The sequence below is a fragment of the Syngnathoides biaculeatus genome, chromosome 14, assembly GCF_019802595.1.
Source record: "Syngnathoides biaculeatus isolate LvHL_M chromosome 14, ASM1980259v1, whole genome shotgun sequence".
NCBI lineage: Eukaryota > Metazoa > Chordata > Actinopteri > Syngnathiformes > Syngnathidae > Syngnathoides > Syngnathoides biaculeatus.
Window position 1 is genome coordinate 11,118,830 of NC_084653.1, and position 24,506 is coordinate 11,143,335.

The 24,506-nt window shown below is 43.8% G+C and overlaps 2 protein-coding genes across 2 annotated transcripts in view; one reads left to right on the top strand and one right to left on the bottom strand.

Annotated features, from left to right (window-relative positions):
• The window catches only part of pde11a (phosphodiesterase 11a), a 47,906-nt gene extending 34,979 nt beyond the window's left edge, over nt 1-12,927 (top strand). Inside the window, exons 15-20 of the mRNA XM_061841465.1 lie at nt 2,075-2,175; nt 2,340-2,417; nt 2,497-2,560; nt 2,638-2,712; nt 4,328-4,411; nt 9,988-12,927. Coding sequence (XP_061697449.1) covers nt 2,075-2,175; nt 2,340-2,417; nt 2,497-2,560; nt 2,638-2,712; nt 4,328-4,411; nt 9,988-10,206 — 621 coding nt within the window. The 3' untranslated portion in view covers nt 10,207-12,927. The remainder of the gene's footprint in view (nt 1-2,074; nt 2,176-2,339; nt 2,418-2,496; nt 2,561-2,637; nt 2,713-4,327; nt 4,412-9,987) is intronic.
• Nucleotides 12,928-13,811: 884 nt separating this feature from the next.
• Nucleotides 13,812-24,506, bottom strand: part of agps (alkylglycerone phosphate synthase) — a 30,074-nt gene continuing 19,379 nt past the window's right edge. Inside the window, exons 17-20 of the mRNA XM_061842201.1 lie at nt 24,335-24,424; nt 22,049-22,148; nt 21,903-21,960; nt 13,812-15,990 (exon numbers count right to left, since the gene is read on the bottom strand). Coding sequence (XP_061698185.1) covers nt 15,869-15,990; nt 21,903-21,960; nt 22,049-22,148; nt 24,335-24,424 — 370 coding nt within the window. The 3' untranslated portion in view covers nt 13,812-15,868. The remainder of the gene's footprint in view (nt 15,991-21,902; nt 21,961-22,048; nt 22,149-24,334; nt 24,425-24,506) is intronic.

A 24,506-nucleotide genomic window follows, 5' to 3' on the forward strand; every position in this document is an offset into this window, starting at 1 on the left:
TACAGAAAATTGCTCTTAAGATGATAAACTTCTAAGTATTTACGAGTTTTCCATGAAGCGCTGCAATGAACAAGAACTAAGATTGTGAGTTAAAATCAGACAACAATTGCCAGAAATACTTTGAAACTACCAACTCCAAATTTGTGGCTTCCGTGGTTTAATATGTGATGTTACAAAATGAGCAATAATAGTGATGATGATGATATTAATGAACAAATAGCGGAAGAGCAAAAGACGGATGTAAACCATCGATAACATGCACAAGCTGCAAACATGTTTATATTGCAGTCCCATCTGTCACTTATATATTTTTCCAACCTACTTTCATTTACAAGTACGAAAGGAGTTCATGCCATTTGCACCCAAAGGCAAACATGTGGCCACTCTAATAATATGTGACACGAGTAAACAAATAGCTCATGCTGCCCTCAAATCAATGCGATTACTGGGGTGATGGATTTTGCGCAAAATGGTTGAGAGACAGAGACATTTTAGCAGGTGAATGGCTTCTTTTTTTGTGTGTATGTGTGAAGTTGTAATTAAAGATGTTTTGAGGGAGCAGTCACGCTGCTGCACATATGAATGAAAGATTACTGTAACTCCATACAGAGTACCAAGAGAAGAACTGTGGTACTGCATGCGCAAGTCCGGTGTGGTGGAGAAATATATTAGAATAGTACAGGCCATGTATGAGGGCAGCAGAACAGCGGTGAAATGTGCCGTAGGTGTGTAAGAAGAATTTAAGGTGGAGGTGGTACTGCATCAGAGATCCACGCTGAGCCCCTTCCTGTTTGTGGTAGTAATGGATAGGCTGACAGACCAGGTTAGACTGGATTCCCCTTGGACCATGATGTTCGCAGATGATATTGTGATTTGCAGTGAAAGCAGGGAACATGCGGAAACAGTTACAAAAATGGAGGTACACACTGGAAAGGAGAGCAATGAAGATTAGCTGAAGTAAAACAGAATATATGTGCGTGAATGACAGGGGTGGAGGAGGAAGAGTGAAGCTCCAGGGAGAAGAGATAGCGAGGGTGGACGACTTCAAATATTTGGGGTCAACAATCCAGAGCAATAGAGAGTGTGATAAGGAAGTGAAGAAACGGGTTCAAACGGGGTGGAACAGTTAGCGGAAGGTGTCTGGTGTTCTATGTGGCAGAAGAGTCTCCGCCTGGATGAAGGGCAAAGTTTATAAAACAGTGGTGAGGCCGGCCATGATGTACAGATGAGAGAGGGCGGCACTGAAGAAACAACAGGAAACAGAATTGGAGGTGGCAGAAATGAAGATGTTGAGGTTCTCGCTCGGAGTGAGCAGGTTGGATAGGAATAGAAATGAGCTCATTAGAGGGACAGCCAAAGTTGGATGTTTTAGAGACAAGGTTAGAGAGAGCAGACTTCGATGGTTTGGACATGTTCAGAGGCGAGAGAGTGAGTATGTTGGTAGAAGGGTGCTGAGGATGGAGCTGCCAGGCAAAAGAGCTAGAGGAAGACCAAAGAAAAGGTTGATGGATGTTGTGAGGGAGGACATGAGGACAGTGGGTGTTAGAGAGGAAGATACAGGAGATGGGCTTAGATGGAAAAAGATAACGTGTTGTGGCGACTCCTAACGGGAGAAGCCGAAGGAAAAAGAAGACTAACTGCATACAGTATACACAACACAGTGATGTATAACCAGTTCTGAAATCAGAAGCCTATGAAAACATGTTTTTCAACTATTATGTTTCTTTTCAAAGAGGGATTGGTATCTCATTGGTATTGCACCGGGGCACAATTTAGCAATATTGATTTGCTTTCGCGGGCCACATAAAATAATGTGGGGGAGCCGGATCTGGGCCCCGGGCCACCAGTTTGATACCTTTGGTGTCGATTCTCAGTCATACAGGTCAGCGCAAAGTTTGAATCAAGGCAGTTGAACTGTTTGACCAACAAGAACAAGTTGCCTTGATTCAACCTTTGTGGAAATTTGCCCTCAGATAACTTATAACTACATTAATTTATGTGAAGGCTTTGCGGGCACCACGTGAATGACTCTTGTATGATTTATCAACTGAGACTGTGTTGCCTATCTTCCCAGGGTCACAACATCTTCTCCAACCTCTCGTCTGCCGAGTACAGCAACCTCATGCAGCTCCTCAAACAGTCTATCTTGGCCACCGACCTCACACTTTACTTTGAGTATGTTCTCCATCTCCAGACGTAGGCCTGCCGGCTGTGCAGGAGCGACCATTCAATACTGTAGATTACACTGACCGAGTTTTCACCCAGTTCAGGCTCATTTTGGTTCACAACGCCCCCTAGTGGACCCTATGCGCCTTACACCTGTTACTTCTCCCTCTCAGGAACAGAAACACTTTCTTTGAACTAGTCAGCAAAGGGGAGTACAATTGGAACGTGAAGGCCCACAGAGACATGTGCAGGTCAGTCTCTGGGTGGAAAAAAAAAATTCTCCCTGTACTAAAAATCGAAAATGACCCAGATCATCATTTTCCCTCTCAGATCCATGATGATGACGGCATGTGATCTCGGCGCTGTGACCAAGCCTTGGGAAATATCCCGCAAGGTGAGCGATTCGGGGTCACCTGTTTGATCCAGATGTCAGAATGCGTTTGACGCATCGTCATCCTATCCTCCTTCCAGGTGGCTGAGTTAGTGACCAGTGAGTTCTTTGAGCAAGGTGACAGAGAGCGATCAGAACTGAAGCTCATACCCTCAGTGAGTCAATGAGAAAATCTGAACACCCATGACCAGTACACTCACAGAAATAAAACCATTTTACAAAAGTATTGTGCTGCGCGTCAGCTTTCAATCTTACAGCCTTTTCACATTGTGACTTCAGGGTTTATTCTGTTTTGTTGCCAGTGGAATTTGGTGTCAGAAAGTCCATCTGAGACGCAATACTCAATTAAAAATTGTGCCAAACATATATATGCGTTCATCTGAGATGATACGCTGTGGCGACCCCGAAAGGGACAAGCCGAAAGAAACACACACATACCTAATGCATTTTCCTTCCTTGTTCTTCTTCTTCTGTGGTGTTTACTGGCAGTTAGCAAACCATCTTCATGGCACATTACTGCCACAAACAAAATTTTGTTCTTTTCCTGCAACGAAACCAATGTGAACTGAAGATGGATGGATGTGGTAAAATGTTCTCCCCCCCATTTAGCAAAAGGGTTCTGGAGTGGGCGGCACGGTGCCGCAGCTGGTAAAGCGTTGGCCTCACAGTTCTGAAGTCTTGTGTTCAATCCCAGACCCGCTTGTGTGGAGCTTGCATGTTCTCGACGTGCCTGCGTGGGGTTCCTCCGGGCACTCCGGTTTCCTCCCATGTCCCAAAAACATGCAACAAGAATTGGACACTCAAATTGCCCACAGGTATGATTATGAGTGCGGCTGTTTGTCTCTATGTGCCCTGTGATTGGCTGGCAACCAGTTCAGAGTGTACCCCGCCTCCCGCCCCTTGACACTTGGGATAGGCTCCAGCACTCCCCGCGACCCTCGTGAGGATAAGTGGCGGAGAAAATGGATGGATGGATGGGTTCTGGAGCGCACTCATATCTCGAGTTTTCCTCGTATTACAAGACAAAGATTTCAGAGCATCCTTATCTCAAGGGAGACATCATTGCAATCTCTTGAATTGAATTCAATGTAGTTTATTTCACTCCTTTGAATCACTCAAAGAGAGATTTAAGGTTTTGGACATCTAACAAATAAAACAAAAAAGAAAGTGTCAGCTTTGGTATCCTCGACAAAGGCATCGAGTCCCTAAAGAGCTGCTCTGGCTTGTCCCTTCTCTGGCGTGTGCGTCTCATTTTCCCCAACATGAAATACTTGTCTTGAGAACTGTGGCATGGCTTTTTGTAATTGTTTCAGTCTGAGCTACAGATGCCGTATGAATCCAGCCGCTGATTGTTTGCTTCCGACGCTTTGAAGGCCAGCCAGCCCTCTATAGTACCGTAAACCTTTTTCAAGGATTGAGAATCTACACAGACGTTTCTCAGCAGGTTTTCATGTGCAATTAAGCATAATGACTAATCACGCCAGGCCATATTGCTTCGTCTCTAATACGGCACCCCTCCCTGCTGCGCTCTTTATGTCAGCCTTGTACTTTTTTAATGTGTGGGTGTTGGAAATTAAATATTAACTTCTGCAGTGAGTGGTAGTAGATACTGTATCTCTGAAGTGCAGTGTCTGCGCTGCAGAGGAAAGAGGTGACCCAAAAAAAAAAGAGAAATTAAGACATTTGTTGCCGTAAAACAATTTGGACTGTTCCTTGTGTCCTTGTGACAGCACTGGAAGTGAACAACTCACTCTTCTGTTTCTCTTTCAGGCCATCTTTGACCGAAACAGAAAGGACGAGCTGCCGGGGCTTCAATTGGAGTGGATCGATGGAATTTGTGCGCCGCTCTATGAGGTAATCATCTCTTCTCTCGCTATAAATACAAACTAACAACTGAACAGAAATAATTTGAAAATGCAAAATGGGACCGGTAAGTGGTTTAAGAGAAATGTGCACAGGACTCACAGTCATTCAGACAACTGCATCAAACGAGATTGTGTGTTGTATTTTTAATCATTACCTTTTATTTCTTTCTATTGCGGTCCATCGAAATTTGTCTTGTTGGGAAAACAATTCATAATTAAAAAAAGGCTGAGAACCGCTGTTCTGCACTGGAAAAAATATCAATGTCATCATTGAATAATCAACTTCGACTCGACATTCATTAAATTATAGTCGACCGTAACAAATCTTTGATTTGAGGCGTCGGGGCTGTGGGCTGCGATGTTTGGGTGGGTCCAATGGGGCAGGGGTATTGGTTCCGGTTTCAGTTGGTTCTTGATTCTTGATGCCCAACCCTACTCACAAGAGGCACTTTACTTGGGCTCTATTATCTGCTTAGTTATTGCTTGTCCCCAATGGGTGTAGCTCCCTCCCCCCATTCCAAATAACTGTTGTAATGTTATTGGTGTTTACTGTAAATATCTAGACAGTCTCACTATTGTTGTGTTGTGGTTCTCACTCCTAGTCCCCTTGTCCACTTTGTCCCCTAAAACCTTTTTCTGTTTGGCTGCATTTTCAATAAACATCCTTTTAATCAGAATAAAAAATGAGCAGAGAAAGTATTTCAAACTCCCCTGTCGCACGGCAAAACTGTTCCATACAGATCCACCATTCTGTAAAGCCGTGCAGCTGAACCGGACAGGTTAAAAAAAACAAAGCCCCCGCCCACTTCCTTTTGGGATGTTCTCCTGGCAACACATTCCTCATTGAATAAAAAGCCCTCCAAGGTTGAATGCCGAGCAGCCAAGCGGCTGCTTTGTGTGCATGCGACTGCAATGAAAGAAATTGCTTACGACGAACGTTGAATTTCTTCACAGCTCATCTGGCTGGAGCTCACTTGAATTGCATTATAATTCATAATAAACTACAGATGCAACAACTCCTACAGTTTTTTGTTTAAATACTGCAGTATATGAATTCCAGGACACAACAAATGTATTAAACCACCACCAGATGTATAGTTCATAAATGAACAGCATCGGTCATTAGCAAAGTACATTTTGTGTGTGTGTGTGTGCGTGCGTGTGCATGTTTGTGTGCGTGTAAAAGCAAGCAGTACGGTTGCGCAGCTGGAAAACATTGGCCTCACAGTTCTGAGGTTTGGATTTCAGGCCCAGGCCCCACCTGTGTGCAAATTGCATCTTGTCGCCGTGCCTGCGTGGGTTTTCTCCGGGCAGTCCAGTTTCGTCCCACATTCCAAAAACATGCAACATTAAATGGACACTGTATTGCCCATAGGTGTGGTTGTTATTGTGACTGTTGGCTGTCTCGGTGTGCTCTGCGATTGGCTGACGACCAGTTGAGGGTGTACCCCGCCTTCTGCCCGTTGACAGCTGGGATATGCTCCAGCACTCTCTGCGACCCTTGTGAGGATAAGCGGCTAAGAAAATGGATAGATGGATGGATGGATGGGTAAAGGCAAAAACACAAGCATGCAAAAAATTCAGTGCTAAAAATATTATCCATGAATTTTCAACGTGAGTCGTAGTAGTTTGAATTACGACTGACATTTTTTGTTTTTGATTAGGATGTCAAATTACATTTACGCATTTATGAACAGAAAAAAAAGATTTTCATGGTTGTTATGCTTCATGAATTCCAGATATCCCAATTTCTCAAATATTATAAAAAGGTTATTCCGATTTGAAATTATTCTTTCCATTTTAAAATGTTCAAATGCTGAAGGGGACTGTTATTGAAAAAAATCTGCATTAAAGTATGATAGCTATATCTATAGAGATACTGTGATACTATGTGACCTGCGATTGGTTGGCAACCAGCTCAGAATGGACCCCGCCTCCTGCCCGTTGACAGCTGGGGAAGGCTCCAGCACTCCCCATGGCCCTCATGAGGATAAGCGGTGAAGAAAATGGATGGACAGATATATATAGATACATGTATATAGTATATATCTATACTAATAATATCTACAGTACTGATCCTATCAGGGGCAGTACAGTGACTCAGTTGGTAAACCGTTGGCCTCACAGTTCTGAGGTCCTGGGTTCAATCCCGGCCCTCCCTGTGTGGAGTTTGCATGTTCTCCAAGTGCCTGCGTGGGTTTCCTCTGGGCACTCTGGTTTCCTCCCACATTCCAAAAACATGCAACGTTGCCCTTAGGTGTGATTGTGAGTGCGTCTGTTTGTCTCAATGTGCCCTGCGGTTGGCTAGCAACCAGTTCAGGGTGTACCCCGCCTCCTCCCCGTTGACAGCTGGGATAGGCTCCAGCACTCCCCGTGGCTCAGAAAATGGGTGGATGGATATATATAGATACACGCAGTTATATAGTATATATCTATACTAATAATATCTACAGCACTGATCCTGTCAGGAATTTATTTGACCGATTATGGAAAGCTGTTAATGAGCGTATTCAATATCGTTGATAAAGGACTGACGTTCTGACTAGATGTGCAAAAGGGGCGCTAGCAGTGTAAAAAAGTTACCTCGTAAGACACATTCACTGGGCTAGAGCACCCTTGTTGTTTTACTAGAGGAGGCCCTACTTGCTCCGTGACGAGGTTAATATTGTATAAATGCTCAAATGGTGCCGTTTGAGCATGGTTGTCCTGCAAGTGAGAACAAAGACTATAATAGTACATGGGCCCGGCTTGAAAGCTATGCGAGCATTTACAGTATTCAATATCTTTAATAGCCATCTTAGGTTTGTACAAGTATGCCAAATGTGACACCATCAGTGGAAAAAAAACATTTCTAATATGACAGTTATTCTACTAGTGCACTGAAATGTCTTACTGGTCTGCAGCAAAAGCGCACTTGTACATGGATCTGCAGCTGGATATCAAGGGCTTCAAAGTGATTCCTATACTGTAAATACTGTCTACAACTATGTGGCTTTCCATATCATAGTGTTGAGAGCGAAGGCAACCATGAGTCGCCGAAGCTGAACGCGAGTGGCCTGTGAGAGAAGGCACGCTAGCCAATGATGTTGACGGGCCCGGTGACCGGTGCGCCCGCTGCGTAGGCGACAAAACGGGTGGCGGCGGAGCGAGAGTGAAGATGAGCAACCGTCACGGTCACGCAACACCAATCATGTCCCTCAGTCTCATTCATTCAATTAGGCGACAGAAGTAAGAACGGATCCTGCTTATTGTGTGCAAAGCATCAAAGTAGACGGGTTACGTGCGAGGGGGCGTTTGAATGTTTGAGGAAGACGCAGATATGGAGCTCACTATCACGCCGCCGCCAATTAGACTCTGGGAGGGGAGAAGAGCGGAAGATGTGAGGCGGCGGTTGGAAGGTCTTTCTTGATCTTGCTGATCTCTTTTCTCCTGCTGCTGTCTTGATGCTTCATGGAATATTAATCCTCTCTTTACATAACTGTCCTGCGCTTTTCCCTCACTCCTCCTATCAGCAAGTGTGACACCACGCCACGGTGAGAAACGCGGTCTAGGGTCGTGTGCTTTGTACCTGGGCCTTCACTCTGGACATGCCCGACTTCTTCTTTTCCTTTCGGCTTGTCCCGTTAGGGGTCGCCACAGCGTGTCATCTTTTTCCATCATAGCCTATCTCCTGCATCTTCCTCTCTAACCCCAACTGCCCTCATGTCTTCCCTCACCACATCCATAAACCTTCTCTTTGGTCTTCCTCTCGCTCTTTTGCCTGGCAGCTCCATCTTCACCACCCTTCCACCAATATACTCACTCTCTCACCTCTGAACATGTCCAAACCATCGAAGTCTGCTCTCTCGACCCTTGTCTCCAAAACATCCAACTTTGGCTGTCCCTCGAATGAGCTCATTTCTAATCCTATCCAACCTGCTCACTCCCAGCGAGAACCTCAACATCTTCATTTCTGCTACCTCAAGTTCTGCTTCCTGTTGTCTCTTCAGTGCCACCGTCTTTAATCCGGATTTGCCTTATTTAATCCATCTAATTACACCGCTATCTCATCACAATGAGAGAAACCATCATTACGATACGAAAAGGCAATTGTAAAAGGACAAAGTTTGAAAGAATGTACAGATAGCCACAGATGTCTCCGCTGGTCCAAATCGCCTCTCACGGGTTTTTGCTCTGACCGACCAATCAAGTTTTTTTCCACCCACAATGGTCATGAAGATAAAAAAATGTATGAAGACATACATAATGTACTCTTGCCGGTGTATTTCTGTACATGTGTGTTTGTGCTCTCGCAATCCATATCTGCACGCCTAAAAGGAGGAGGTGTATGTAGCGCATTTCTTATGAAGCAGAGTTAATGGATCCAGTCGACTCTGCACAGCGTCTGGATCCAGATGAATAATGGGTCGAATAATGTGCTGATGCTCTACTTTGCACCGCGTACACAGTGGCGCTACCATCAACACACCCGAGAAAAGCATTTCAGTGTCTAAAGGCTAAATATGTAAAAGCAACATTTGCAATCTCATTTTAATCTGTCTGCAGTTAAGGCGACATCTCAATTTGTGACTGTAACTCCTGAATGAGTGGCGCTCTTCTCACATTTTTGTCCAGTCTTTTTTTTTTTTTTTTTTTTTTAACTCCCCAGTTCTCATTCAAATGCACACAGACAACACATATGTGATTAATGTCTAGACAGCGTTTGGGACACTCAAATAATATTAATAATGCCGGTGATGCTCGCTATCCTGTTTCTATGACAACCTGGAGTCGAGGCTCAACTGTCTCACAGAGCAGAGAAAGGACAGGGCAATATGGAAGGGGGACAGCAAGTCAGCCACACGCACACACGCACACACACACACACACACACACACACACTAATAATGCCAAAGACCATAGATAGGCTAAAAAGTGGCATCAGCCTCACCTTATCACACTAAAAATATAGATACTTCAACACAAACACTACATAAACACACGTAGACAGGGAATATAAAAGTCACAGGGATACATTCTTTATCGTTTGTAAAAAATACTAATATTAGTGCACGGGTGTTAAACTCAAGGCTCAGGGGACTAGATCCGGCCCCCCAGATGATTTTATGTAGCCCACAAAGACAAATGTAGTGTGTCAACTTCTGTGATCAAAATTTCGAATTGTCCTCTATCAGAAATGATATTACAAGCATTTGTTACCAAACATGAACAATAGTTGAAAAACCCTTTACACTTGATTAGTGATTGCTAAACTAGTTCATACATTTTGTGTGTAAATATGATGAGGCGATAAAATATATTTATCGTGTTACAGTCATCATGGCCCTCTGATGGAAAGCATAAGTACAATGTGGCCTGCGACAAAAATTTGTTTGGCATCCGTGCATTAGTGCATGTGTTGTAAAAGTCTCCGTTATGTATGTCTCTATGTCTGTATCTATGTGAAGGCATGCACACCAGGAGTAGCACAATGTCCATTGAACTAGCCAACTAGCGCTATAGAAACGCAGGTGAATTTAATCGAGTCCGCCGTCATTCTTTTGTCTTCTGTCTCTCCGTCTCCAGACTCTGGTCAAGTTAAATCCCAAACTGAAGCCGATGCTGGACATGATCCAAGCCAACAGGTCGAAATGGGAGGAGCTGAACGACAAGCGGCAACTCGACCACAGCGTTTCCTCCCCGGCGAGTCCCTCCGACCCCGTCGGGTGCCCTTCGCCTAAGGCGGGCGGCTCGCCCTGCCGCAGCAGCAGTGCGGGCGACGCGGCCTCAAAATCAGTGGGTTAGCTCGCCTTCTATCTCACTTCCTCTGACAGCCTGCGACTTTTGCCGGGAAGGCGGCGGTCTTCGGACCTTTTTGCTCCTCGGCGACGAGCGGAAAAGCTCCAGGAGGTGTGCGAATTTTGTCAGGGTGGCTGAGGGTGAGCGGCGTCGGCGTGTCGGCTGACGACTGTCGTGCGGCCGTTGTGCAACACGGTGGAGAAGTGACGCCTGCGTGACGGATGTTGCCTGTAAATGTGTAGATAATGTAGGCTACTACGGGCCGTGTTGCGTTCAAGTGCTGTCACAAAAGTCGGGAATGTGCTGTGGCTGTAGAAGGATGACGTGTTGAGGGAGCAGCCGTGCTTGCTCTACTTCTTCCCCTCCTGTGCCTTCTTTGAAAGATTCCCCATGAAAAATGCATGGCCTCCTTTTAAATGGGCACTATGGAAAATGGCACCCGAGATGGATTTTTTTTTTTTAATCAATTTGCCATTATACACCACAAGTCCATTTTATATTTATATGTATACATAATTGATGGTCCCTAAAAAGGTTTAAACGCCACAACATGGCAGCGAATACTAGTTTTGTCCAAATTAAGTTCCTAAACTCACTTTCACACAGTTCCTTGGTACCAAGAGGGCACTAGATGCTAAAATGATTATCTCAAAGTGTAAATATACCATGAACTATGATTCCAAAACACTCCAATAACATTTCAAAGTCATACAACACTGGTTTGAAGATGATTTTATACAGAAAGAAATATGTACTTACACACTTCTACTAACAACCCAGGCTAAACTCCTTGACATGCAAAGTTTGTCACTGAGACGAGGCAAACAAAAATATCCTAACAGTCATTCTAGTTTCTGATTAGCCAAGGCTTTGCCGCCATCTTGTGGCACTTTACTGTGTTACAGAAAGAGAACAAAATAGATGCGCTTTTCAGCAAGTAATGGAAAATAATCATGATTAAAAACAGTGTTTAGTACGAAAGAAAATCACTTGAACTGACTCAACTGATATTGTATAGCACAAACTGTGATGAGTGACCCCCTCCTCCCGCGTTGCACATTTCCAGTTGGCTATTCACAAATTGATATATATTATAACCTCTCGACAGAAAACTCACCTATTTGCTGTGCTCTGTAGTCTTTCTGTAAAACCCTAAGATGCCACAAGATGGCACCAAAGTGTGCTATGTGAGAAAAGTAAAAATTGGCGTCACAGAACTTTTGTTGAAGAGATACAGTACACGTCGCCTGAGCGAATACGTACAATCGTTGTATGCCAGGGAAAAGCCATGTTTATTGGTATGTGCAAATTATTGATAGTGTTTGCTACATAAGCACGTACGTGTGCACAATTTGAAATGAAAGCAAAGAGCTTTGGAATGATACTTCCTGAAATATTTAGGGTTGAAAAATATTCATATCGCCACTGATAAACCTTTTGGCTGTGGGTCGTCAATTACTTGAACAATTTGTTACATTATCTCAATATTGCTTAAAAGGTATTTGGACCGCTTGATATGATTAGAAATCCTGTTCACAAAGTTTGTTTTCAATTATTTGATCGTATCACCAAAGAAACTGATGAAATACAAGAACAGTTAATACAATTTTTTTCATGATTCTGAACAGTTTTAATCACATTGCAATTGGTGTCATTCAGGTACCCTGTGACAAAAGGCGAAATCATAGAAGGAGGAAACAAAACCTCCAAATACTTGTGGATGTAACGGAAGTGTACGCCTGGATCCAACCTTAGCACATAAACGTGTGGAAATATTCACACACACAAACACACACGTACGCACAGAGACACACAAACGTGCCTTGATGAGGTTGTTTTTCTTTCTGCTCAAATAAGCCATTTAATCATGCGGAATGATTCTTCAAGTTGCATTTATTTCTCTGGCATTTGGCCAATTTCTGCCCCCCCCCCCCCCCAACTCTTCAGACTGTCTTGGAGCTTTTCAAGTTCAAGGGTGACTCTGACTGAGTGACACTTAGTTGTAGTACTGTGGCGCCGATAGGGTCACAAGTCAATCTTTTCATACGAATACCGGTGAGCATTGGCCTTACAATTCTGAGGACGGCGGTTCCATGTGGATTTTGCATGTTCTCTCCGGTTTCCTCCCACATCCCAAAAACACGCAACATTAATTGGACACTCTAAATTGCCCCGAGGTGTGATTGTAAGTGTGAATAGTTGTTTGTTTCTATCTGCCCGGCGATTGGCTGGCGCCCAATTCGGGGTATACCCCGCCTCCTGCCTGATGGCAGCTGAGATAGGCTCCAGCACTCCCGCGACCCTCGTGAGGATAAGCGGCGAAGAAAATGGATGGATGAATGAATATTCTTACATAGTGGTTTACTTTTTTGACTTAAGTTGTACTTTATCGAGTGTTTTTTTTTTTTTTTAATGTGACCTCGTGCACCTTGCCAGGCATGGTTCTTAATGTACTTTTCATTGAACAACATTTAAGTTGCATGTTTTTAATGATTTCTGTGTTGCACTGAAAGACAACGCTGAGGATGTAGCAACCGTGGAGCTGTAACGAATACCTCGGACTTCCGCACAAATGCATGTCTTCAATTGTACTGCATGAGGTTGATTATGAATATCACCGTTCTATTTTTCTATCAGTCTCCCTTCCTTAATCTTGTCTTTTTTGAACTTGTAAGTTACATGATGTAACGTGTTTCTTCTGTTCGTCTTTTTTGGATTTCGGTGAAAGCAAAAGCCCCGGCATGATGACGCAGATGTTCCTGACTTTCTGTACTTTACTTGGAATAAAAATGACGCTGCTACACGGCCTGGTCTCGACTTCATTGACTTGAACGTCTTTCAGTAGCATGCTGCCCTCGTGTGGACAAAATTATACAACACGCTGAAGCTCAATGAAATGAAGCATTCTATGTATAGTAACAAAATGAAATAATCATTGGAATCGATTGTGGTGATTTGGATTCTATTTTTAAAGAAGTGTGTGTGCATTATTTTCAAAGACTCGATATTGAAAATGTTTACATGTTTATTTTTAAACAGGATCCATACTAAATATGTATATATTGTATTTAATTTTAATATTCTTATTAAATACACATTTTATTCAGTTCATACTAAAATAAATTATTCTATTCTTTCATAGAGCCCATCTTAAAACTACAAATGGATTTTCTTTACTTTTGGATAGATTTCATATGCATTACATACAACGTTGCTGAAGATGGAAGCGTTTCCTATTATTGTTATCATACAAAGGGAGATGAATCCATCCATCCCACAAACAGGAAAAGGGACCACCCCGCCCCGCCCCCATGCATCCAAACAAATGCATGACTTAGGACCGAGCGGCATAAAAGCTGCGTGACAAGTCCAAGGCGGCGCGCTATCACTGACGGCTGCTGGCGGCAGTGACGTCAAGTAGGCAGTGTGGAGGCGGCGGCGTGGGTGGAAAATGATTCCCAAATGAGGATGCGCGGTGGAAGGAAGAAGACCTGTCAGGAAGGACCTGGATCACACTCAGCCGAAGCCTGCTGTCAGCCTCCCGCTGGGAACACCAGCCATAATAATCACAAGTACAAAAATAAAACAAAATGATACAAATGCTCCACAGGGCAGTTTTAGTTGCATTTATTGCACAAAGGGCCGTGACAAAACAATGTTTTTTATTGTACTCTATTACCCGGAGAGATTAACAAAAGGGGATTTTACAATATAGTCAAAAGCACACATAATTGTCAACAAGTTAAAAAAAAAAAAAAGTCACGTCAGACAGTAACTCCTAAAACAATCCAACCATTTGCAAAGTATTTTTTAATGTTTTTTTTTTTGTAAACGTAATCAGTCAAGGAAGTTAAGGGGAGGTAAAGGCAAGTTCATCGTAAACTATACACCCACAGGCCACAACATTAAGTACGCTTGCACGTCCAAATAAAACAGTGCGGCCGTTATAAAAGTAATCATGCTCACTATTTCTCATCGTGGTAGTAGTTTACAGTGCACTGCATCATACTGAGAACTTTAGCGAATCCACTGGACAGCCAAGTAACTAGGCACTTTTTTCAGGCCCAGTACAAGTACAGCACCTAAGTTTAAAAACATGCGCTGATACTTGATAATGCAAATGTCATGAAATCGTCTTTTGGATTTTCATCGTTTGTTTTTACGCTGATGTAGGTCCAACACAAAAATTATTAGTGAGGCTGAGTGGTATCGCCGTATAGTGTCTTGAGTATTTTCACGAGTACCAAGTACTCCTGGTAATTACCGGTGCATTCGTAGAAATAACAAATGAGCATTACCATCTTTGTCTTAGATTGGATGGGTGCCTAATTATTTGGCAAACATTTTGGTCAGAAAACTGGTTTAAAGCTGCTTTCAAAAGGTGAGAAAATGCAGTTTATGTAGCACAGAGAGGAAAATTCTGAGTCATTTTAAAGTAACAAAATTAACCGCAACCTCTCCGACCCAAAAAAAAAAAAAAAAACCTTCAACAGACTTCTTACGTTTGCAAATGCAGATTCAAAAACAGTTTGTAGGAGTTTACATGTGTTGGAGTCTTTGGTAGCACGTGAGCAAAACGTGAAGTTTGCTTGGTTATAAACAAACTGTCAGTAACACATTCTCGGAGTTTGGGGTACAAAAATATACAAAGTAACAGAGAGTCAAGTCAAGGTCCAAGCAGGGGGGTTAATTCATTCGGTCCAAAGACAAACAAACAAAAAATAGTTATGGCAATGGCAACACTCAATCAGAGTGACACACATTCACAAAGTCATTGGTGCATCACAAAGGAAAAGGAGTGCGTATGCAAGTACATCATGTTGTGAAGTATACATGGAAAGTATTTGGACAGGGTGGCAGACAAAAGCTTTTGAAAAGGCACAAAGCGTCAGCAACACTAACGAGATGACCACCTGTATGGACAGCCATTAAAAAGCAAATATCACCGCAAATAGGGTCAATGTACCACCATGCACGTTGTACTCACTAGTAGGATGACGACAGGAACTATATTACTAGTAAAACAAAATTCTACTTCTTAACATCTAGCACTTCCTACAAGGAGTGCACAGACGTCAACTAGTGCACAATTATGCCTCTCTAGTAACATAAAGTTGTCGTACTAGGGTGCAGAAATGTCATACAGTAGTGGGAAATGTTACTAGTGAGACAGTGATTCTACCAGTGTGCTTAATTGTATTAGGAGTGAAGACAAAGTACATTGCAGGTACATAGACCTTAAAGTGGTCATCAAGGATAAACCATTTTGCCGTTGGGTTGTACTAGTCAGCCAAAAGTGGGACTTGAATTGGATTTTCAATGGGCTTTTTTTTTTTTTTCATTTTTATTTTTATTAGTACAACAGCCATTTTATTCGGCTGGAAATCAAATCTATAGAATCAATTGTCAAATGTCTGCAAAGATATCAAGGATAAACAATAAACGCTTTTAACGGCTTTCCATCCAAGTGAGATGTTGTGAACTTGATGTTGATGTTGGGTACGAGACGAGCGTCACCGACGTCATTCGTTCGTTTCACATCACCCGATCACTTCACGCTATCGCGGACGCGCACGGCGCCACGTGACGCGTCAAAAGGAACACAAAAGAGTCCCTTTCAAATTGGCGAATCTCTTTGCCTGTGTGAAAGACGGAGGTGTGTGCGGCGTTAGAGGAGGTTCCTGTTGCCAAAGATATTCCCGGGGTCCACGTAGTCCTTGACCGACTGCAGCATGCCCATGCCCACACTGGAAATGGTCTGCCTCAGCCACTCCTTGCGAAGTTTCCCCACTGTGGACACAGGGGAGAATAGGAATGAATGGATGGGCGTGTACATGCATGTATATGCCTTTAAGAGGCGGAGCCCAGTGTGGTGGCGCGTGACGTCAAAGCGTCTGCGTGTTAAGCGTCCAGGTGAGGCTTTCGGGCGACAGACATGCGAGGACGTTATGGAAAATACAAATTTTATTTAGCTTAGCACTAATATTAGTCCTTCTATAGGCAGAAGAGGATGGTTTTAGCTGATTAAGGTCGAAGACCTTTGCATAACACTTTGAGAAGATGATGTGATCAAAGACGTTTTTTTCTTGGTTCAGGGGAGTCGCCATGAGCAATTACACATTTTTAATTTCCTGAAAAGTAATGATTTGACAAATGTGAGCAATTTGTACAGCTTCATTATTGTACTGTTCTCCTGGCATTCAGTTAAGAGCTGAAAAGTGCATCGGTGACTGCAGCTCGCCTTCCCCACACGAGAGAGTATTCGCACGTAGCAAAAAAAAAAATGTAGACGGAACGACATGTTCCACACAAAAATACTGCAATATTGTGGGGGCCACGCTTGTGAAGCTTCCCCACTGGGGAGGCAGAAAATAGAAACGAATGGACGGATGAGAAAGAAGAAGAGTGAGAGGAGGAGAGGTGGTGATGTTTCGCGTGTGTGTGGGGGAGGGGGGGCTGCATGGGCACGGCTGATTGCTCGGCAGGCTGCTGTGAGCCAATCAATCTTGTGAGAGTGAGTGAATAAACAGAGGGTGATAAATGCTTTTATTCAGCCAGGAGAAATGTTTTGCATGGCATGATTTATAGAGCTCAGCAGACTATCAAACTCATTAGTGTGTGTGTGTGTTCCCACAGGAGGAGGGCCCCACCCGACCACCCTCGCTCGCTCCTCTCACCCAAGCCAGATGACACCCCGCAACTCACAACCTCCATCCATACCTCTGTCCCTCACTTGCCATCTTTCTCTCCCTCCATACAACCATCCGTTCATTCACTGAGGGAGAAGTGCGAGCTTGCTTGGTGCGGTCACCGTCTGTGAGCTTTGACCCGAAATGGGGTGTGGGGGCTAAACAATGCTCCACCCTTCCCTCCCCGGGGAGTATGTGAGGTTCAATGTGCCGTTTTCAAATTCATGTTATTTCACACCGACATTTCATATGACTTCATACAAAAAAAATGTCATGCATCTAATAACGTCAAGCTGGCAATAATGGGGTCTATCCATTCTGCCCCTTTATGATGCACTAACATTGGCACAAATCCAATACGTATGGGATTTTTTTTTTTTTAAATTCACACTGACAAAGCGCTTTCATTTTTTTCTGTTGATTCAATATGCAGATGTTTGATGTCATGCGGTTCTTCTATTCCCATAACTGTGCCATTTGAAAGTCCTCCCAACCCCCAAAAAAGTGTCACTTAAATCAAGCCTCAATCATTCAGTCACATTACAAAAATGAAAAATTATATAAAAGTCAGTGAAAGTTGTATTAAAGCACCCGCAACGTCTGAAGTGTTTTTTTGGTGTAAATTTTAACTTTTGGAATCGTGCCAACTTGAGACCAGTGAAACACTTATTTGGGAACGAATCAGGCTGAGAACAGGTGCTTCTCACCGTGTAAATACTTGAAAATAGCAGTGTAATCACAGCAGATTAGATGGGGGGGAGGGGCGCATAGCCCATGCCTGTGTAGCTAGGACAAGCCGACATATTTGTTACGAGAGTCAAGCCAAGGAACCCAGATGGGGATTGGGCTGCGAGGGCCTCCTGACACAAGAGGGCAAACAGGATGGGGGGAGGGGGGGGGGGGGGTTCACCAGGGGGCTCTGATAGCACATGCACCTCCAGATGGTGACAGAGGGACCAATCAGCTGCTGCCCCGTAACTTAAAAAAAAAAAAAAATGGTGGTTGTGCAGCCCCGCCCCACCCCCACCGCATCCTCCCTTTTGGTTCCACCTCCATGCCTCCTCCTGGGAAGGAGAGAAAACAGAAGGTGGCGGGACTGCATCATTGCCTCCATCAGCGTTATAATTTACACATCTATCTTGTCGCGCTTGCTCTCTCTCTCGCCCGCCGTCGCCATCAATCTCTGGCGGGCGGCCTCGCAGCTGAGGCGAGCCAGGCAGAGCGAGAGGTGCCGGCCGGGCGCCGTGGCGCGCCTTCCTACCCCGGCAAAGGTAGAGCGCGACTGAATCGCCTCCGTCTTTAGCGAACGCAGCACGGTGGTGAAGGTGAAGACGAAGGCCTGCTCGCCGATAAATGGAGGTCGAGCGAGTGAATGTCACTGCCCCCGGCCCAAAGTATTGATAGATGGAGTGGCGTGCAGGTGATAGATGCTCAGAGGCTACACAGTGCTGCGGCACCAGTGACCCACTTGAAGCGCTGACTTTTACAAGCACCCATCCATTTTCGATCACGCTTATCCTGTTCAGGGTCACAGGGGTCTGGAGACCATCCCACATGAGTTTAGAGTGAGAGGCGGGGCACACCCTGGATTGATCACCTGTCAATCACAGGGACAACACATGCACCATTTTCACACAGAGTTGCTGGTTCAGAGCTCAAGGAAAAATTTGGCAACACGGGAGGCCAGTGGTTCATTTTCATTTTGTGTGGCGTTTGGATGCTCACCCCATGGTTGCATTCATTTTATCTAGATACTCTGGCATCCTCCAAAATTCCCCCAAAATGTGCAGATTCGAATGTGAGCGCGCATGGCCATTTGTGGCCTGCAATGGGCTGGCGAGCAGACCCCGCCTGTCAGCTGGAACGGGCTCCGGGTCACCCACAAACCTAATGAAGCGCTATAGAATATGAATGAATGGAATTATTGCTTGAACAATACAGGAAAAAAACACCCCCTCAAACAGGCGAATTTCATCTATCTGTCCATTTTTCTCAATTACCACCTCTAAAAATACTCCAAGTACCACCATCATGACCAATAATAAAAAACACTGACGTAGTAGGCTTTAGGTGTTCAATTGTTTGTTTATTGTAGGCTACTGTAACATTATGCAGTTTAAACACTGTTTTAACACTGCTTGAATATAGCAAAAAAAAACCATGCACTTAATGTTTTAATTAAAATGCATTTTCCATCCAACCATTTTTTTTTTTAACGCTTATCCTCACAAGGGTCGCAGGGAGTGCTGGAGCCTATCCCAGCTGTCAACGGGCAGGAGGCGGGGTACACCCTGAACTGGTTGCCGGCCAATCGCAAGGCACATGAAGACAGACAACAGTCCCATTCACAATCACACCTCGGGGCAATTTAGAGTGTGCATTTAATGTTGCATGATATTGGGATGTGGAAGGAAACTGGAGTGCCCAGAGAAAACCGTACAGTAATGGGGAGAACATGCAAACTCCACACAGGCGGGTCCAGGACTGAACTCGGGACCTCAGAACTGTGAGGCCAACACTTTACCAACTGAGTCACTGTGCCGCCAAAATGCATTTTACTTCAGGTAAATTTAAAATGTACATAAAGATTTAACACAAATGTATTATACTGTCCTTAAAAGTTAAATAAAACTGAACTGCACTTGAAAAATACACCGTACAAATGGCACACACCAGGATTGGGGCAGTGGACCAGGCCAGTTTCTACATTCAGGGGGAGTATCACAACCCTGACAGAGGTGGGACAGCACCTGATTTTAAGGGAAAGCAAGACAGGGGTGTGAAGATTCACAGAGGATCTTCACTTCTCCCATCGTGCTGTGTTGAAACCACTGTCCCAGTCTGCAGACGTGATGAAATGTGCTGATGTCAGCTGGGATCTGTTGCTTCAGTACATAATGTCAGATCAGAAGAGCGCTCATCATTTTGAAAGCTTCCATTTGAAATGTGCTAAATTGGGTAGCGGTGATTTGGATTCATCTTAGCAGCAATGTTGCTCGCGCTCCACAACGGCGATTATTGTCCTCTGTGCGCCTCGAATGTCCTTTGTTGAAATGCCAAGGTTTGCGAGTAGAGTGTGGCCTACTTCAATCTAACGGTTAATAAATAATAATGTACAGTTGTAAACTGAATTACAAGTTGGCCAGTTTTCATTGTGAGCATCTCGGCGTGAGTTGTGGCCTACAGCAGCTCTTTGCGAGTGTTCTCATTTTGTATTTGTGTGTTTGACGGTTTGTCCTCTTCGATAGACAGGTGAAAGTGTATTGAGGACGATGACTGTCCTTGTATGCTTGTGAGGGCATTTCACTACCTTAATCTAATTTAATTTTCTGATTGTGGGATGCTATGTCGTGTGTGACCCAGTTACAGGTGCATGCAAATAAAAGGAAGATAAATGCCTTTTGCTCATCTTACAGCTGTGGTTTGGCGATTTTGCCAGACCTGTGTGTGAAAGAGGCTCTTGACTACTTTATGTAAAGTCACTCACTAGCACATGTTAGCATTGTGTCCTGCGCAGCCGAGACAGTGGTGGATTGCTCGACATAAAAAAAGTGTATTTCCCACTGTGCCCTCCAACCTGGCCATCCTTGACTACATCTGTTTGCTATGATACACAAAACCCACTAGAAGTGGTTCCATTTGTCAAGGCCTGATTGTAGCCAGACAAACCGGTCTGTCTGCGGCTAGATAGCGAGCCCCACTGTTATTAATCACAATTACAGAGTGGGCCTCGCGCACAGGAGTCGCATCAATACCTCCTTCCCGTCACCTCCCCAGGCAGCTCAGGGTGGCCGGGCCACCGTTTGGAGGTCAGCATTCAAGCGACAACAACGGCGGCATCATCTACGCCGGCCCCCGCCACCTCCTTTTTATTAGCAATCTTTTAATTTCGAACCAGTCCCCGCCTTTGGGGGGAAAAAATTGCAATTTAATATCGCGGCTGATTCGCTGCATACTGTTTTTGACAGGAGTGATGAATAGCCTGAAGTGATGTATGAAAACAGCCAGGCGGATGGCAATATAGATAAGGCGGGCGTTTGGCTGAGCCCTGATGGGGCCAGCAGAGTTGCTTGGCCGCCCTCCTCTGCTCACGTTTCATTTGGTCGCCGACGAAATGAACAAACGGCTCTGTCGCAGCTGCTGGGACGCATGAAGGAGACCAGTGCAAAATGTGCGTTTCAAACACACCTGTCGACTTATCCTACAGTGGGGAACACATGTACCATTTTTTAACACTTTTACCAATGTGAGACTCCACAGACTCTGAGACAAGGAAGAAAAAAAATTGGCAAGTGTGTGTGGGTACTCAAAATGAACAATAGGACTCTACAGACATCTGTCACAGTACCAAGACTGACCTGTGAGAGGCAGCATGGTGCCATAGGGGATCCAGACTGACAAAAAACACTAACAACAACAAAGAGAGCAGTCGAAGAAGAAATCGAAGAAGGTCGGTCATCTTAAATGGTAATGACAGCGGCACTGCCAGTTTGTAGATTCTGTGCTTGTTCTAAAAGTCCCTTAAATGCAATAATATGGTGCCAAAGTTCAAGGTACAACAAAAGTAGTAATTGGCGTCAAGGAAGTATATTAAAGTTCACTTTGAAAAACTGTGTTTTTCTTAAAGCAAACTGAATAAAGCCGAATTAGGTTGCAAGATAATTATGAAATGCTAGTATTTGAGGATACAGTTTGTGGTATATTTATTGTTTAATATATTAATAAAGGCAATTTTAGACAAGGTCCATGGATAATCTTTTGAGGGAGAGTAGCAGTTGTTTTGTAAGGAACCTACTAATGATCACAAAAATTAGTACATCAACACAATAAAAATCTCTTTACACTGTAGTTGTATTTTTTTTTTTTTTTTAGTGGCGTTAAATATCTTTTGTACTGACTCTCATTAAAGTGCGCAGAGAATCTCGGGGCTTGTGTGTGTGTGTGTGCTGAGCATACATAATGCACCAGTTACGACATTCCATGCAAATAATAATCCACGTCAGCTGCTCCTACCTCCATGGTGATGCGATAAACTCCCTCCGTTGGCAAGGATCTCCTCTCTAGCAGCGTGCTGAGGAAAAAATGAAACATCACACTTCATTCATTCCATCCTCAACACAGGAGCCTATTTGTACTTCGGTTGGAGAAAATAAACGCACTTCCACTTGTTCATACACGTGCACTGGATCAGAGAGGCCCCTGTAGTTGAAGGCAAAGTAAAAGTAGACACAGGCACCAGCGTCGTATGTTTGAGTCACCCTGAAAACCAAAACATGAGAATTTAAACATCGGCAAAATCAGTCAGTGAATGTCTTCAACCATGGCAACGAATCCATGGAATTCATATCGTCTATCTGAGATGTGGCAGATACAACAGAGATTGAGAGTCATACATCTGAGCTTGATTGGTGGAATTTTCTGTCAAATTTATATTGGTACCAAATGGAAATCTAGATCGGATCAGATTAAATCCATCTTTAATCTCCTGATGGTCGCCAAGTGGTTAAAGCGTCTATATCATAGTCGAGAGGTCACAGGTTTAAATCACAGCATAGCCCCATGTATACAGTTCTCCCAGCAGTTGTGAGTGTTTTTCTCCATGCACCCAGGCTTCTTCCGCCATTCCAGAAATATCCATATATAATATAATAGGTTCAGTGTCCCTGACTACATTAGTGACTGAACTGTCCTGAGAAAGTCATTGTAAATGTGAATGCTTGTCTATATGGGCCCCGTGATTGGTTGACGACCAGTCGAGGGTACCAACACTCAGCAAAAAAAGTCTGCTGGGCCGGCTTCCAGCTCATCTGCCATCCTAAGGAGGACCAGTACTAAAGAACGAATGAACAATATCGATACCCTTGATGGTAATCAACAAAAACAAAAAACCTCAGTTTCAGATCTCATCATGCACTTATAAAAAAATAAGCACGCACCTATCAAATACAAAACAGTTCAATTTATGGCACAGGTGAGAATCTGAAGGCCCTGGAGGGATACCCTGCACACTGCATCACTTTATGTGGCCTAGTTTGAGGTCTGGGGATTGCCGTTTTCATTTATTTGCAAGTTGCAATTTTTGTCACTTTTAACAGATAGAGTATGACAAGTATTTTTTTGTCACCAAATCTCTTGACAAAAACTGAAAAAGCTGTAACCGTCACTATTTACATGCCATAATTTAAATAATCATGACTTCCAATTTCAAATTAAATCTGTTAACAAATACAAGAATTCTCAATAGCAGGGTTGATTGTACATAAGTAGTATTAAAATGAGGTGACAACACATTTTGTTTTTCCATCATATAGTTGCCCTCTGAGGGGCCATGACAAAAATGAGTTGCCACCTTTGATTTACTCAACATACTGAGAAGTGTCTCAATAAGAAAACTAAACAATGTTACCTATGTGTGTGCCTCTAAATAAAAAGCATCTAAACTTGAGGGTAAAGACGAGTCCCTCACTTAAGAGTTTCTCTTGCGGCCTCGGTCCCCGCTGGGGGCAGAGCCCTTGTTCATTTGACATGGCCCATCTCCTGGCACGCTGGTTGCTCCAGAGGTTAAATGGACAAATCAATCATGTGACAGACTGTGGTCGGGAAATGAATAGCTGTGGCATAATCAGGCTGAGGCCTAATCTGTCCACGAGCATAGAGCGGCCGTCTGTCCGTCAGACTCTGGTGAAGGCTCCCCGCCTCCATGTGCTACATCCAAACATCTAAAAAGGCTTGACTAGTATACTTAAAGAAAAGCACAAAGGAACATCATATTTGGATTCATTTGACTTTATGGCTACTCTAGCAGTTACGCAGCATCATTTACTTTTAGACCTCTGTGCTAAAATGTGACATGAAGCGTCCAGCATGGTCCACCACTATTGTACCCTTAAAGTCAACAATCCACGGTTGCCATAGCAATGATACAGGTGATCACTTTTGATGCTGTTCTTTTGAATTAATAGTTATATAATGGTCAAAATTTATAACATATTGCTTTAAGGGTACATTATTTGGTCTCTGTTGTGCCTCTGCACCTATCAATTATGCAAGTAAATCTCTTGCCTGCCAATTTCTGAACAGTGTCTGTGAGTATGTAATTCTGAACTCATTTACAGAACACCGGCAAACTGAGTTTATCCGATCATGACTTGGTAAACTTTCCTGGATGAAGAGCCACAGCTACTTTCAAGCGATAGACAAAAAGCGTGATTGTTGTTTTTTTTCATGCTACCTGAGGCTCTGCTCTCTCAAGCAGATGCTACTCAAGTGGCCACCAGACCTGTCTCATCCAAAAGTAACATTGGATCACCAGCAAAATTGTTACTGATAGTCAGTCATCAGTGGCTCCCCAAAAAACAGCTTCTGTACTCTTTGTTCCATGGAGTGCACTTTGGGACATAATAAACTGCCGATACAATCCAACACAATCACACAGCAAATGCTACCTGCATGTGGATAACGGAGGAAACTGGACTCCTTTGTCTTTACACTCTCCAACGATGCGAGCTTTGACATTCCGGCAGATGTCCAAAACCCTGCAAGTGAAGAAAAATGAGTTATTTCTCTTCATTGTGGGATATAAAACGTATGGACTACATTTGCCCCTACAAGAATATT